Source organism: Dermacentor silvarum, chromosome 2 (assembly GCF_013339745.2).
Source record: "Dermacentor silvarum isolate Dsil-2018 chromosome 2, BIME_Dsil_1.4, whole genome shotgun sequence".
Classification (NCBI taxonomy): Eukaryota; Metazoa; Arthropoda; class Arachnida; order Ixodida; family Ixodidae; genus Dermacentor; species Dermacentor silvarum.
This window is the reverse complement of record NC_051155.1, coordinates 54,230,095-54,246,537: the sequence shown is the minus strand read 5'-3', so window position 1 is coordinate 54,246,537 and position 16,443 is coordinate 54,230,095. Positions and strand designations below refer to the sequence as shown.

The window sequence follows — 16,443 nt, the reverse complement described above, 5'->3', positions numbered from 1 at the left end:
CGTACCTAATTGTAGCGCACGTGATACATTCGGAGTCGTCATGGTACGGCGTTGGCGCTCGTTTAGCTACTTAAATGAAGTTTTCAAAGCAGGAATAAACGAAAACCTGCCGTCACTAAATTTATATAACCCTCCTTACAGAAATTCTATGCTGTACACGAAGTTACTCGAAGCTAGAAAGCAAACGCAAACGCTCAAACGCACCGCTTTGCAAAGCGCGCATTCACTCTGCGAAAGGTCGTCTGCTACGCTCGAGCGGTGTAGGCGGCGCCACGGTCGAGGAGCAAGCGCGAAAGAGAGGAGAATCGAGGAGGAGGGAAGGTGGAGGAGGAGAGTGTCGCTACTTTTTTTATATAGGGGCTTTACACGCGGCGGCGTAGAATGGCTCAAATTTCTTTTCTTTTTTTTTTTTTTTCTTTTCAAGGAGTTCGTATTCCATTCCCTGTCGGCACGGACACTGAGTGAAAACGAAACTACTTTTTGCCGCAACCGCTGCGGATGAAACCGCGGCCGCTATCAACGCGATCACGGATGGCGACTACGCAGTTTTGAAGGCACGCGGCCAACGCGGTGCTATGCGCGCCGGCAAACGCAAGAATAAAAGCTTTAAAGGCTCAAATAGGCACGAAGTGTTCTGGCGTTGCTGTCATTCCCGTACGATTTCCACTGATGGCTATGGCGATGCGAACTCCTTCGCTTCGTTTTGGTGGACGCTAACGCCGTTATGGTAGAGTTCACTCTAGTTATGGCTCGTTTGCGTCGCACATTTGCGGCGCTCCGCGCTCGCCGAGCACCGAGAGTTGTCCGAATTAACCGATGTGCGGCCAAATTCATTCGAATTAACGAGTTTCATTGCATTAAATAATGCAAACGCCTGCCGGGACCAAAGGACGTGTCCGAATTAACCGATTTTCTGAATTAACGAAGGTCGAATTAACGAGCTTTTACTGTACGTCTTTTTCCAGGAAAAGCTGCCGTTCCGAGAGGGGTGCGTCTTATACAAAGTTGCGAGTTATAGACCGCAAGATACGGTACTTATTCTTGGCTTTTGAAAGTGCCATCGATCGTTCCAACTAAACTCAGGGAAACAAAGAGTAGTTCGGCATTCACACGTCACTCGACAACCTGACAAAGCCAACTGAAGCCAAGAGCACTCACGATCATATAACGACTGGATTGCTAAAAATCCTCGACTCAGTGTGAGACTGGCCAATCCGGAAAATCCAATATGGCAGCGCCCGTCGGCTGCTCGCGTTCGTGGTGGTGCCGGCGGCCACTACCACGATTCGTGGTGCATGCTGGTGACGAACTGCTCCGGTGCTGCTTTTCCGCGTAGTTATATTACAGGCCGTAAAGAAAAAACAAGTGGCGGCCACTTTTCGGGAGATTTGAGGTCGCATTCGTACAATCGGGAGATGCGAGAAAAATTCGGGAGGCTCCCGGACAATTCGGGAGAGTTGGCAGGTATGGACGACCATCCTGAAAGTGAAGAACAAGCTTAGGCACAATGCAAACCGACTATGGCACGCCTCCAGGAAGGAGGAGACGTCCCGTGCTGCTGCCACGCAATGTTTCAAAGGGTCGGTCGGCTGTTACTACATTGTTATCAGGCGATCAAGGTTCAGCGGCACTTCGTTTACGCGTTGCTGATTGCTGGTAACGGTTCGCGGTGACATTTTACCTTTCGAACATCACACTTTTTTTTTCAGCCAAAGTGAAGCACATAACGTAATTTTAGGGCTCTTGTGTGGCTGATGCGCAGTCGTAATTCCAAGACGTGCCGAGACTATGATGTCCAAGACCTTCGCAGAATGGTGGCATGCCGCAGTACCTTCCGAAATTTACACTTCCAGCCAACTAGAATGCATCGCTCTTGTGTGCAGAAAAAAGTGTGTCCTGCTGCTAGTAAAATATACAACAAGCTCAAATAAAAAAATTGTAGCAGTGCTTGCAGTTTCGAAATGGCAAGTGATCAGAACATGGCGCCGTTTTATTGCGATAGCAATTATATGGACACTCAAAAGCAGATTTCTGCCGTCGGCGTCGCCGTCGCCGTCGGCGTCGCCGTCGCCGTCGCCGTGAGGTTCCGTATGACGTCATTTGGAGATGAAATCGTCGCCGCGCGCCGCCGAACGCTGTATGTGCGAGTGAAAGGGCGCGAGGGACGCGCGCTTTCACAGGGAGGGAACGCACGGCGGAGAACAAACGCGCGTTCTGCGCCATGCTCGCTTAAGGGCTGCAGAAGTAGGCGTCTTCTTCAGACGCGCGAGAGTCCGTGGGGGAGGGGGAGGGAAGGGAGCCGACGTTTAGCTGCGGCACCAAGTGCCTATTTATATCAGAGGCTCCAGCAACAGTCACCAACGCCGCACGCATTTTGAGCTAACGCGGGCAAAACGCCGATGGCGTCGACAACAGTTCTGCGTGTTGTTGCTACCAGAGCCGCTCACCTTACTTCGTATGACATTGCTCTGTTGCTATCGCATTCATTGCTTCGCCCTTAGGGCGAAACTGTGACATTTTTTAAAGAGCTACACGACGCTGCACTACGTTCTTTAGATGGACATTTAACGAAAGTTTGCAGCTGGGTTCAGGAACACACCGGGAATAAAAATGACACTGAAAATCTGCTTTTCAAACCAAAGTGCTGCCAAATTGTAACTACTGACGCCAACTTCAGTGCAGTTAATTTTTGAGCGTTTTTAAGGGTGAGTCCATATATACAACTACTCATACGACTACTTTTCATGGAACTATCACGTTCGTTATAAATGGGTTCGATTGTATTACAGTGCAGTCCACATATAACGATACCACATATAACGATATATCGGTTATAACGATGAGTCGAGCTAAGAGTATCAACTTATGCATTAGGGCAATGAGAAAAAACCCATATATAACGATATGTTATTCACCGCATATCGGATATAACGATTGAAATTTTGCTTCTGGGCGGTGTTTTTCATGCAGAATAATCGTGAAAATTGCGTTCATAGGTTGCCTTCAACCGAGACGGGGCGAAAAGTTTGCCTACGCGAGTTCGTATCTGCCGCCATTACCGCGCAGCGCATCCCGCCCGCGCGCCGATTGCGGAGAGGATCGCAAGTTTAGTAAGCGTGCACAAGATGGCGCCAGCTGCTTCGCCCCCGCGTGTCACCGGCGGTTGCGCGAGGAGAGGGCGGAAAAAAGGCGATAAGCGAAGGCAACGCCTCCTCTGGCGAGGGGCGCCTGCGCTCCCTGCCGCGCGCTCTCTCAACGGAAGCGGCGGCAGGTGCGCCCCTTGAGACGAAACTGATTTTGCAAGAGGGGGGAGAAAGCGATAAGCAAGCGGCACCTGCGCGGCCTACGCTCCCTTTACATTCTCCCTCTCTCAGCGAGCGCGGAAATGCACCGCGGAAGCAGCGGGAGGTGCGCCGACAAAGCGCAAAGCTCCGTCTCTCGAGACGAAGCTGCAAATTTTGCAAGACTCGAAGTACGAGCTCGCGCAGTGGATGATATCGACAATTGTGAAAACCGGGAGCACCACGATCATGAAGGCTAGAAGTAGTGTCCATGCCGATCAACGGAAATGGCGCACTTTGTGCGCCGGGACGAAACCAACACAGTGGAAGCCGCTGGCATTGCCGAACTCTAGGAAGATGTCGCTACTGACGATCATAAAGGCGGTGCTTCGATGGAGGAGTTTGTAAGTGCTGATAGTGCTGCCTCGTGCTGCGAAGAGAACTCCGACAGGGCGATCGTTGTCGCGACAGACGACGGCGTTGTGCGACGGCGGCGACGACAGCAGCAGCAGTGACGACGAGATTGACAATGGCCCGTCTTTGACACCGACCCCGAGGTTCAACCAAAGTGCAACGTCGTCGATCGAGTCGCTCATTGAATTCATGCACGCTAAATTATAGCTGCCAGTGTTCGCGCAGCAGATAGACGCCATGTACACGGCGGTTGTGAATACGAAACTTCCGCGAAAGCAAGTGCAGATTTCTATTTCAGCGTGCCTAACCATTGAGACGCTATTTAGAGCTATAAATAAAGGTTTTCTTTTTCACCGCCTACTTTCTACAACGTCGATTTTTTAATCGCAAGTGGCAGTTTCGGTTTCGGGACTGCACAAGTATTCTCGGCATTTTTTTTTTCGGCAGTCCAGATATAGCTGATGATCGGTTATAACGATCGGATTTCTCGTTTTTCTCGATATCGTTATAAGTGGACTGCACTGCACTAAATATATGTGAATATTTCATTACAACACAAGTTGGTATGTTGCCCCGAGTCATATTTATCAGAACTGATAATTCAAACAAAATCCTGGGCTCCCCTCGAGATTGAATTATCGAGAGCCTACTGTAGCATATCGCTTAGTGTGTACTTGATCCACGTTCCCCACCAACTGCGTATTAACAAGGTTTTACTGTATATGCTTATTTATATTGAATTTAGACAAGTGCTCATTTTATTTTGACCACAGTCAGTGGTCGGCAGTGACTTCTGAAAGTGACTTCTAGAAATCGGCCTTAGTCACCAAATTTACTCCATTCTAACACGGATTTTTTTTCCTGAAGAATTAGAATCGAGTACAAAACCAAAAGCAATAGGTGGTGTCCAAACCCCTCCCTATTCAGGAGCTCAGAGTAATTGGTATTTAGAACAATAGGCTGAGCAAGTTCGTAAAGATTCGTGATAATCGACACCATGTACTGGGTGTCCGAAAAGTAACCGGGCAGTGGAAATGGTGGCCTTAAAATCTTAAAGTTTTACTTTTAGTTTTACGGCAACAGAGAGTGATCACAACAGAAGATGCTGAAAACAGCCACCACCGGCTTGAAGACATGTCAGCACATGACTCTGCATACTGTTAAACCCTCGGTGGAGGTTGCTGGAGTTATCTGTGCAATGTGCTGCGTAATGGCTGTCCGTAAGTCCTGCAGTGTCTGAGGACTGTTCTCATACAACCATCCCATGAGTGCACCCCACAGAGATTGTCAGACAAACTGCACGTCTTGCCCTATCATATCATTCACTAAACACCATCATCGTTCACTAATCATCGTCACATATGAATTTTGTTTTCTCACTGCCCAGTTACTGTTTTGGACACCCAGTAGGCAAATGGCATGTCGCATAATTGGCATGTTGCCTCTGTCAATGAATTCACAGCATTTCAGCGGCAGGCATTGGAACGCACCTGAGATCCTTGTGGTCAGGTTCACTCTTCACTTCCTCCACAAGCAAGACGTGGCCGCTCTGCACTTCTACTCTCACTGCACAGCACAGGATTATTAAGCACATTAGCAGCTGCAACTACTATTAGCCTTTCTAATGCGAGCGCATTCCCCCACCATTGTGGAGGAAAACAATGAACAAATGAATTAATGAAACTTCATTCCACTCTTCAGAAAGGAGAAAGGGACAGCAGGCAAAGAGCTACAGTGTCGTAGCTTGAGTGTACACGTGGCACTATAAACAAATTTAGTTCGACAGCGCCCAAAAAACACAATATAGCGCAGTTTCGGAAATAAATGGCACAACATGAACACACATTAAAAGAAACGGGCAGAAAACAAAAATTGCAGAAGTGCAAAATCTACACATTACAATTTACAGAGTGCTTCTTGAATACAGGAAGTCATAATGTGAATACGCAAGACTTGCAGTCTATGAAATTTATTCAGGAGAACTGGCATGAGAAACTAACGTTTGCTCGCCATAAATGGTCTGGTTTCGAAAGACAGCCTGTTTATCTGCACTTGCTGCTAAAAAGCAAGACACATGCTGCTTTGACAGTGCCACACGAAGTCATCAAAAAGCTCCCTAGTTAGGCGAGATCTGACTTTGCACTAGTTAGGTGTGATCGTCTTTCTCAGGTGAGATCGTCAACTGTGGAAAAGGCAATGCCAGAAAATAATGGGCTAATGTGTCACTTCAACTGAATCATGTGTGTTTTGCTTCCACCGGTTGGAGCACCAGTAGGCATATCAATCCTCAAGCCCACCCTCTGTTGGTTTAAGTCGTCAGTACTTCGTAGCCAGTCATCTCCAGAACTGTTAAATAGGACAACAGTTTCGTGATGCATTTTTCATTTATCTTTACATCTAATCTTTCTTATTCGAGCATTTTGAATACTTCTTGTAAGAATTTATTGAATAACATTGGACAAATTGTGTCCACTTGCGTGCCCGTTTTATTTTTTTGTCATGAAATACAGCAGATATGAAATCTTATTTTTATAGCTTAATATTTCATGATTTCAAACATCAGCAGTTTTTCTTTTACTGATCAGCTTTTGACAGCTCATCCAATTCAATCTGATCTCTAGGGTTTCAGCTTTTCATGCCATGCCTTTTTCCCATTCCTTTGTTCCCTAAAAGAGATCGCCTGTTCACTGTATTAGTGCCCTAAAACCAACTTAAAGTGCAGTCTCTGTGCAGTGGAACCCCTGATTATACAACTTTGAGGGGGCAACGCAAAACCGTCATATTGTCACATAGTAGTGACAGTGAAGAAAACAGTCGTAAAATTGTGTATGACGCAACTGATTCTTTATTGGGTGAACCTGTGCCCACAAAAGCAAGCTACACTCGAAGCACGATAGTGGCGAACACAGTCGGCGATCGTCGAAATCTGATCAGCGGCGAAACGCGTCGGCTTTTAAACATGAGTCATTGAAGGTTCTAGAGTAATCCCTGGTGCCCGCGTGTCTTCCAGAAAGTACTTAGACAATTCACGTCGCTCATACAATCAGATTACATAAGCGTCGGTGACAACACTACAACGGATAGAAGCATCGATAATGTTCGAGAAGCTCCCAATACATGCAGGCGCGTCCTGCACCGAGCGATAACGTTTAACATTTGTTGGCCGGTGAAAAGCGGTCACCGGTGAAAGATAAAGAAGTCCATGTGTCAGTATAGCCCGGTCGTCGTAAAATCGAAAAATGAAGAATATAGGTAGTGACGCTCAGTCTTACCCAAAAAACGGGTACAGACCACTTGAATATGTCTGCAGCATGAACCTGGGGGGGTATTCTGTAACAGTCCCCCTAGTGGACTGTCCACTAGGTGGACTCTTACAGAAAACACCTCTGCACTGCTCCAAGGAAAGTAGATTTAATTATTTTAACAATTACCGCATTAATTCGATTGTAACGAGAGTTCTTTATTCATGATTTTCGTTGCTCGAACACGACCTTTGTGATACATTCGAATAACGACTCAATTGGTCATTTTAAAGCAAATATTCTAAACCTCGTGACTTTTATCGTTACATTGGCAACCTATGACTTTAAGTCTCGATCCAATCCATAGACAAGTCAACCGAAGTCAGAACTTGTTTTTGGCTAGAATCGACGCCGCTTTCGCTGTGCTTGTGACCAGTTATGATGCTGTAATACCCTACGACTTTTTTGTGGTTCGACTTCGTTCATTTGCGACGTTGTGGCGACGCAGCGTATTCAGTATGACGGCCGCTACGGGATACGAGCAATGAGTTGGGAAAGTCTGCAGCGGCTCGGTGCTTCGACATCAGCAAGTCGACGACTTGCGGATGGCGAGACTAGCGGCAGACCCTCCAATTTAAGCGAGGCCAGTCGGAAAGGCTCTGTGGAACTTGAAGTGGCCTGGTACTGATCCCGAATGAAATGGTTGCGCGGTCTTTAAAGAAGTATTTAAGTTGGGAACAAGCGCGAGGGTGGAAGATGGCTTCATTCTTGGGCCTTCTGGAGATAGTTTTGCTTTTGCGAGGCAACGAACCACTTGAGGCTCAAAGTGTACGGCCGACAGCGAGCTTAGGACAGCGCCAGAAACACTTGTCGGGGACGCTTTCACTGCCGAGTCGCGCGAAATTTCGCGGAAGTAGAGCTACCTACTAAAGTGAGTGCCAGAGATTACCGCCCATGGAAAGCTCTGTCTCCTCCTTCAAACGACGATGATGAGTGAAGAGAACTATTTCCGAGTTGCAGTTCCTTGAATAAAGGTAGCATTTCTTTTCTTCATTGATCTCGCGCTTCATTCACAGTTTATTTTAATTTTTTTTTTTTTTGTGACTGGAAACTCGCCCCTCGCGTTACATTCAGGTAAATACGGTATTGCACAGTCGTTACCAGCCAGCTGCAGTGTGCTCACGTGCCAGCCTGTCTCTGCTTAGGTGTTTTTTTTTCTTTTTTTTCTTTCTTTCTTTCTCTTGGACGTTACCAAAGAGGCGTGGTACGAGGCGGGCTTGGAGTAAAGTTGAGTCGTATAATCGACGTGTTTAATACATTGTTTCTATGGGTGTTTTGCCGGGACCAAACCAATTCGTTGCAAAATGCGGGTCGTCGCATGAACGGGGGACGTATAATCAAGGTTCCACCATAGTTGTTAAATAGGCCTGTGCAAATATCAATTTTTCAGTTTCAAGCGAAGTCGAAGCCAGCAGTAATTAGTGCTGAATATTAATTTTTAAGTGATTAGTTCAAATAGTTGCGGGATTTGCATAAAATCTTAAGATGAGAGCCACATATTGAGTAATCTCAGAAAAATTGGTTCTTCACTTGCAAAAAAGGAAACGGGTTCATCTCTGGAGTCTGTATTTTCAAAGGGCCATTATTCAGATACTCTCATGCAAAAATGCAAGTTCAACATTTCTTGCAACTCCAGCAGCAGAGAAAATTTGATTATAGGCTTCTTCCTCACTGTTGTGCTTCAGTCTGCTTAAAATTTTGTGGTGGTTGAGGCTGGGAAGGCGCTTCGCATTTGCGCATCGTGCGTCATCGCAAATCTATGAAGTATGACCTCGGGACGTATTCCGAGACGGCCACTTTCGGCTTTCGTGAGGTTTCGCGAGAACCACGACATTAGACGCATGCACACAAGGGTTGGGCAAACTTGAGAAAGAAGCTCTCGTTAGCTCAGTCTCATGAAAGTGACCGCACGAGAATGCCATCCCTTGACTGCGTTAAGTTAGCAATTCATGCTGTGTTGCGCAAATTCAGCTTGATGCTTTACATCCACACACTTTGCCCTAAGAGCGATTTCATGGCAGCACGGGGCACGCTGCCATGAAACCACCCTTAGGGCAAAGTTTTCCGCCATCAGCATCACTGAATGGTGGGAAACAGAGCTGCTGGTTGAATATATACGACCAGGACAACTCGTGTATCCGTTTTGCAAAGATTTGGATGCTGTATGCAGTTATTTCTATGAGTTATACAGAGGGATATTTTTTTTTCCTTTCCGAGGTGTTGTAATCGGGGATAAGAGTTACACGAAAAAATATGTATATTCTTTTGTTTCAAATAAACTCGAAACCTCCAACAAAGAAATACTGCAACAATGAAATTCTTCTGAGAACGAAATGTGCTACTATCCCCAGCGAACACCCATAGGATTCAATGCATCTCTTATTTCTCGACAACGAAATGTTGCTAAACTGCAATCCCCCAACAGCGAAAATTGAAGGGACATTTCCCCACACATTATCTACTTGCTCAAAGTCACCAGACTCCAAAATGCCTTTGCTTCACACCTACATTTCATAAAGTACTTGAGTACATTTCATAAAGTACATTTCATAAAGTACTGCACTTGAGTGGCCGCCGCCACCTTTGTTTACAAAGGTGCCGGCACCCTACAGGCACTAGGCTCACTGCCACGAGCGTAGTGCCCGAGTCCCGATGCATGTGGCACGCTTTGTTACCTCAAGAGCGAGGTTCTCGATAGCGTCGGTGTCGACGATTTTATTTGCGCTGATGAAGATGTGGTCGTTCACGAAGTGTTGACCGACAAGTCCATCGCAAGCAGCGTGCTCGAAACCCACAAGAGCGAAGACTAGGGCACAAGCCACAGGAAGAAGACAACCAATGCACGGGATGTGCTGGGCGCTTTCGACACGATTCGGACAGTCCTAGAAACGTACGATGATGATGTCGCAATCGACTACCGTATTTTCAAAAATTTTTTACAATTTCGAGTTAATGGGGTCTTACTGTACAGCTGTAGAATACCATTTACACAGGACGCAGAGTGGTAACCTCACCTCTCAGCAATCGTGGAAAAAGGGACAGCCGTGCCATCTGCCGGATCTGCTCAAGTGCACTGAGAACCTCTGCCCCTAGTAGCGACTGGTACTCGGGCTTGACCATAACCGTGCACTGGGAGCAAGTAAAAGACAAGAAAATAATGCCACCTCTAGTTGCTCATTAATTAAATATAAAGCAATTTAGTAAAACTACCCAGTCAGGCCAGATGATTAAGTTATACACTAGACCACTACATGGCATGCAACTTCATTTCTGCACAGCAATGTACCAAACATGCTTTTATAAGGACGCGCACTGCTGTCATGATCACGACTGTGTGCATGATGTACTGTTCCACGGGCTGTACATTCAATTTGACTTTATTAACATCCACAAAAATCATAAAGAATGCTCAAAATCTTGCTTGGGCCCATAGTCATATTATCAGGTGCAACAATAATATGTACAGTCGAAATAAAAGCACGCAGCATCCTATCACCATACCTTCAACAACAGCTTTCCGCACTAATTGGTGACCCAATTCAAAAACGGATACGAACAGATTTCTAAAATTTATCTACCAGTCTCTCCCAATTTTCTGCTTCAAAGTCTCATCAAATGTCCGGCAAAAAGAACAAAGAGAAATAAAAATAAATACAGTACACTGGCCTGCCTCAACAAACCAATTCCAATCCTTTGAAAGTTCCCTAATATTTCAATGCACTACACCACGAGTTCTCAAAGTGAGGAAAGTGGGGTTCTCAAAGCTAGAGTGAGGAAGCGCGGCAGCAGCGTCGAGCGAATTGACCTTCGCACTGCAACTCGCATAAATGCGAACTAAGCCACGAAAACAGCACACAGCGGACTGTGCCCCCGTCACAGATGGCTTTCAAGATACAGTGGCCGGAATAAAGCCCCCTTCCCTACCCTACCCTCCCCCCTAGCCTTGCTTACTTGCCGCTTTCCTCCCTTGCGTGTGCGAGATTGAGCCGCGATTGCCAGCTCGCCCTCGCAAGCTTTCACTCATACATACCGCATACAGTGTGCGGCGATCATTTTATTGCCCTTGGACATTATATGGAACCTTACGGCGACAGCAACGGCAGAAATGTGTCTACAGTGTCCACATAATTGCTATCGCAATGAAATCGTTTTTTTGGTTATAGTGCAGTACTGCTTATAGTGCGGATGTTCACGACTCCAGCAACTTACTCTGGAGACTTACATTATTAGCGGTCTACACTGTACGAAACATGTTCAACTGCATTCAGTAGCATAGAAAGCAGCTTAAATAACCTGAGAAACTACTGTGTCTGCCTTCATGTACCATTGAAGAACCACCATTTTCTTTCATTGCCTAATAGATCCCTTTTCATAATTGTAAAGCCAACTTTCTGTGAGGCAGTCTGCCCAACTAATAACGGCATAGTCAAAAACAGCGAGTAGAAGCACCCAGTTTGCTTGTATATTAAAACACGAAAAATCTAGGCTTAGTTCTCGTGATGAATCCACGTGCAAGAGACGAGCCCCAGCATGTGCAGCTACCACTTCGTCTTCATGTGAACAATGATGCCATCAGGTGAACTTGATATGCAGTGCAGAGAAGTGCACTAGTGAATTAGGAACAGGGCCCCTGGAATCGGCGCTCTGCTAACTTACCAGCTGTCCGTCGGCGTCATTCCGTGCCTTGTGCCGCAACAGCACACGTTTCCCACCTGGTGCCAGCTCCCACAGGTCGTACCACACGCTTCCCTCTGGCTGCATCAAAAGGCATAGTAGTACTGCTCAGCGATGCTGCCAACATGCCTACAAGCTGAAGATGTTCGAATGGTAAATCAGTTCAGTTTTATGTCCTTAAAGGACTCCTTTGCAAGGGGTATTACAGAAGGGGTGGGTACAGTTGATAACGCAACAGAATCACAAGTATTCAGAAAAGCTGTACAAGAAAGCTACATTTCGCAAGTGCATAAAAATGTAAAGAAGGAAAAAAAATGACGCGTGAAAGAACAGATTATTTTTCTGCCAGCAAAGACATTTTTGACACAGTTCTGTAGAATCCCACAAGGTGGAGGGAGTATCATGAAAGGGAACATACGGGCTTTTCAGAAAGAACACTTCGCAGTTGAAAAATTCATCCTGGTCCCGGATTTTTCTTCAGCTATGAAGTTTTCTTCACCTACGAAGCTTTGTTGGTGAGAAATCCGTGTGGGTTTCCTTTGTAGCTTCGTGCTTCACACGGGTGAATGTCAATTTTTCTTTTTAGGTTACGCATGAACCAGTGCCCGAGATGAAGAAAAAGATAACAAGGGTGCTGTATATGTTTATTCTAGCTGTTTTCGCATGTGACAGCCATGGCAGCCACAGGAATGGATTGAGCAGACGCGTCATCATGTCACAACACATTCACCTTCTGGGTAGCAAAACTGAAACTGGCTCTTAACCCTTGGAGGGTCAAATTTTTTTGCCAAATGTGACCCCAGGGTCGATTTTTTTATTGCTGATTTAAATTCTTCGAAAGAACCTATTTAAAAAAAAATATGGTCGTAATTTCTTTAAAGTGACAGTAAAGTGAGGAAAAAATCGTTTGTGTTGTAAAATACACAATGTTTATTCGTGAATAAGAGGATAAGCGCACTGAAAAATGGTTGTATGCACATCTGGAAACCGAAACAAGTGAGAAGCCTTCGACTTATCGCCAACAAGTTGCAATAGAGCTTTTGCGGTCTCCAAAAAAGGAACTCAAAAACGGCAGCATCGTTTGTATAAATACGCGGCTGCCTGGGAACAGGTGTAATCGCGCCGCGATGGGCGATATCGAGTAACAAGCGGTCACCCTTTGAGAGATTTGAAACTAGATAGCGATCAGTTTAGAGCCTGCAACAAGCGGGGTCCGCCGCAGGAGAAAACCGTAACCTTTTGAAATGCACAAGCGATACCGTACATGTACGCCATTGACGATTTTGAGATTCATGGAGGTCGTACTTGTACGGTATTGACCCTGAAAGGGTTAAAAAGCAAGTATTACAGTAAATTATCTAGGATACTGCAGCACTTGCCAGTATTCTTTTCGTTAGGTTTCGAGCGTTTGGACCTTTATCAACCCACAAGTAAATGACAATTCAAAAAAGGTGTGACAATTCGAAAAGCAGCAACAAGTATCTTGCTTTTGTCATTAAATAAGCCAAGAATCTTCACTGCTTCCGTGGTGGTATCTGAATATCAGTTCGTTATCGCCACAGTGAGAAAGCTTAGATAAACTGTGAACTTTTCCAGAAATGGGTTGCAGAATGTAGCAACCAAATGGAGCACGAGAGGAGGGAGGTTGCGCTAATTTTAGATAACAGCCATATGCGCCACTCAGCGGTCAACCTACGGTGCACAGAGATTTTCTTCCTTCCCACAAACGTGACTGCAAATTTCTAAACCATGGACACAGGAGTTATTGCTAGCTTCAAAAAGTGCCATCAGCAGGCTTCTACTAGAGGTGGACATGGCAGCATGAGAAGACTGCCCCGAGCCGAACAAAGATCAATCTTCTGATGGCAGTGCAATTCATGTTCAATATGTGGGCAGAGGTGCAGCCTTCTATTACATAAAATTGTTTCAGGAAGGTGAGCTTTGCTCATGATTGCATTACTGACAAAGAGGCTGTCAAGGACCTTGGCGGTATGGAGTTGGCAGAGCTGTGGTTCCCCTTGGAAGGCGACACTTTTGACATTGGGAGGAATTTCTGCACGTAGATGACGCAGTCGAGACACGAGCCATCATCGACTCACTGAGCAATAGTTGCTATATTCGAAGGCATGGATACTAATGAAAGTGACGAGAGCGGTGATAACCATAAAAAAATTGTCACTCCAAGAGGCTCTATAGGACTGTCTCTCTTTAGTGGCGGGGAATTCACCCATGGCATGTGAAGCAGACAAGAATGAAGAAATGAAACGTATGGTGCATGGTCCAATCAGTACTGGTACTGGCATGATACAATCAGTGTCGTCTGCTCCAGATGTCAAAGACGAAATTCCCGTCATCAGAGACGCTGTCTGATCCTGTACCACGCAAAAATTGCATGTTGCCGATAGAAGACGATATAAAACGGACACAAAATGGAAAATAAGACAAAAAGTTAAAAATGAATGCATCAAAAGGAAGGCAGTGAAGCCAAACTACTTACACAAGGAAAACCCGCAGCATCGTCCGGTGCAGCGCTGTCAGAAGCAGATACTGGAGTGGGTGTCCGCGAAGGAGATCCTGCTGCAAATTGCACCAGGAGTCACAGCAAATGAACAACAGGCATGCCAGCACAAAAATAAAAAATTAATGAGTGCTTTCATTAATTCATACACGGAAGCGAGGAAAGTGACCAAAAGACCCGAGAACAATACGAAGGTGGTAACCAATGCTGCCACAAGCTCAGTAGGTCACATGAAAGGAATAACGGGCTACGCTGCCATAACAAGATGCATCTTGGGTGATTTCAAACAATGTTGCGTTTTAAATTACATTTTGTTAATTATTAATATAAAAATTTGAATGAAGATTGATTATTGTCGCACTGTGCACAGAGCTGGATGAAGGACATGAGAGGACTAACACAAAAGCAACCTCCCAGATGGCACAGCCAGTGTACAATGAGCTCGACAAGGCTACTTTCGACATATTCTGCACGTGGTCTCTAAGTGCAAGAACTATGTCGCAGAATAAGTATCAAAAAACAGGGAAGCAGCAAAAGCTGACTCATTTTTTAGAAATAAGCCATGTTTGCGTACAGCCTGGCAAGAAAATCACTGCTGTATAACATTTTTTCTTTTTTTGCAGTAGCCATTTCTGCTTCAACAAAATTTTTCACATGTTTTCGTTGTAGAGGGGCTTTGAATTATAAACAGGGGTCTCACGTTACTCAAACCAACCTTTTACTTTGTACACGAGTGACACTAATGGCACATTGTTCACAGTGGTCTTACGACCATTAAGAAGTTTTTTTTTTTTTTTAGTTCTTTGTGCACCCATGAGAAAATCTCAAATTAGTTTGTATCAGTTATTCGAATTTTAAGGTATTCATTCTAGGGCTCGGGTGCAAAAAGGTTCCGCGGCTGTATATACAGTTGTATATACAGTCGAATCTCGTTAATTCGAACATGCTTAATTCGAACTGCCGGTTTATTCGAACTGACACTGTGGTCCCGTCAAAGTTATGTGTATTCCAATGGGTGAAAACACTCGGTAATTCGAACACGAAAGCATTTGCGACGGTTAATTCAAACATACCGCGGACCGACAATGCTCTCAGCAGCGCGCCAAATAACTTGGTGGCGCCTCCGACCAGCATTGCTCCGACACCGCCAAGAGCAAAAACTTCGGAGAGACCCCTTAATGCAGTAGCGGAGGCCCAGTATGGCAAACGCTCGCTTTCCGATAACAGCAGAAAACGAAACTTCAGGGAGCGGGCTATGCTGGTGCCGGCACGGCGGCGGGCAGGCGCGCGCGGAGACCATCGAAGGTGAGGGAGCCACGAGGGACTTGGGAGAGAGGGCGAGGGGAGCCACCGAAGCAGCGAAGTTGCGGAGGCCAAATCCGCTTCCCTGCTGCCCTCCTCCCTCACATTCCACGGTCTCCACGCGCACCAGCTGGTCTCCATGCCGGCGTGGTCCGCTCCCTGAAGTTTCGTTTTCTGCCGTTATCAGGAACCGAGCGTTGGCCGGCGCAGGCAGTTGCGCTCTTTAGGCGCTTGCGCGCCGCGATATTTCACGACTCGTACCGTTCGTGCATCGTGCTCGAATACATCAAAAATACCTCCTTCCTTTAATTCGAACTTCTTTTATTTCGAACAAATTTTTGGGTCCCTACCAGTTCGAATTATCGAGATTCCACTGTACGTTGTTCCTACCTTTCTGGGTCTAGAAAAAGCGTAGGAAGTATTTTAAAAATGATGCCACTATCAAGCTGGAATGCCTGCAATCATGTCTTCAATGAACGACCTACCCTGCATGTTACAAAGAAGCAGTTGGTCCCAGCATTGTAAGCTATGCTCTCATGTCAGCAAAATTGCAGCAAGTTGGTAAGGCCCCATAGCAGCAAAACGGTAATTGACAGTCGTACATAGTTGCATACAGTTAAAGAGCATGCACAGGACCATTGCGATATTGCACGAAGTTGAGTGTTTGGCAAAGGGGTAACAGCCTTTTGCAGTAAGTTCAGAGCTAGAGAGATTACTAAGAAGCGTTCACGCGCACGTCGCTGTGCCATCACGTGATTGCTCAGTATGAGGGGGAGAGGCCACAGCTGGCTCCATTCCAGGGCACGGACGGACAGACGGTCGGACGCCGCGAGTATGAGCCATTAAAGGCTTTCGCCTTAAAATGGTTACTGGTGATGTTTTGGTGCACAGTTGTGAGCTTGATAGGCATCAATAGCACTGTCGCGTGTTCTGGAACACTTGCATAGACAAC

The 16,443-nt window shown here is 46.0% G+C and overlaps 1 protein-coding gene across 6 annotated transcripts in view; it reads right to left on the bottom strand.

Moving 5' to 3' along the window:
* LOC119440036 (uncharacterized) overlaps positions 1–16,443 on the bottom strand; it is a 120,077-nt gene that overhangs the window by 34,748 nt on the left and 68,886 nt on the right. For 4 of the 6 annotated variants that reach the window (XM_049661322.1, XM_049661320.1, XM_049661325.1 and 1 more), the window contains exons 11-13: positions 11,654–11,752; positions 10,012–10,126; positions 5,186–5,261 (exon numbers count right to left, since the gene is read on the bottom strand). In XM_049661322.1, the coding sequence (XP_049517279.1) occupies positions 5,186–5,261; positions 10,012–10,126; positions 11,654–11,752 (290 nt within the window). Of the gene's footprint in view, positions 1–5,185; positions 5,262–10,011; positions 10,127–11,653; positions 11,753–14,168; positions 14,249–16,443 lie in introns of all 6 variants that reach the window. The other 2 variants (XM_049661321.1, XM_049661324.1) reach the window with 2 other exon arrangements.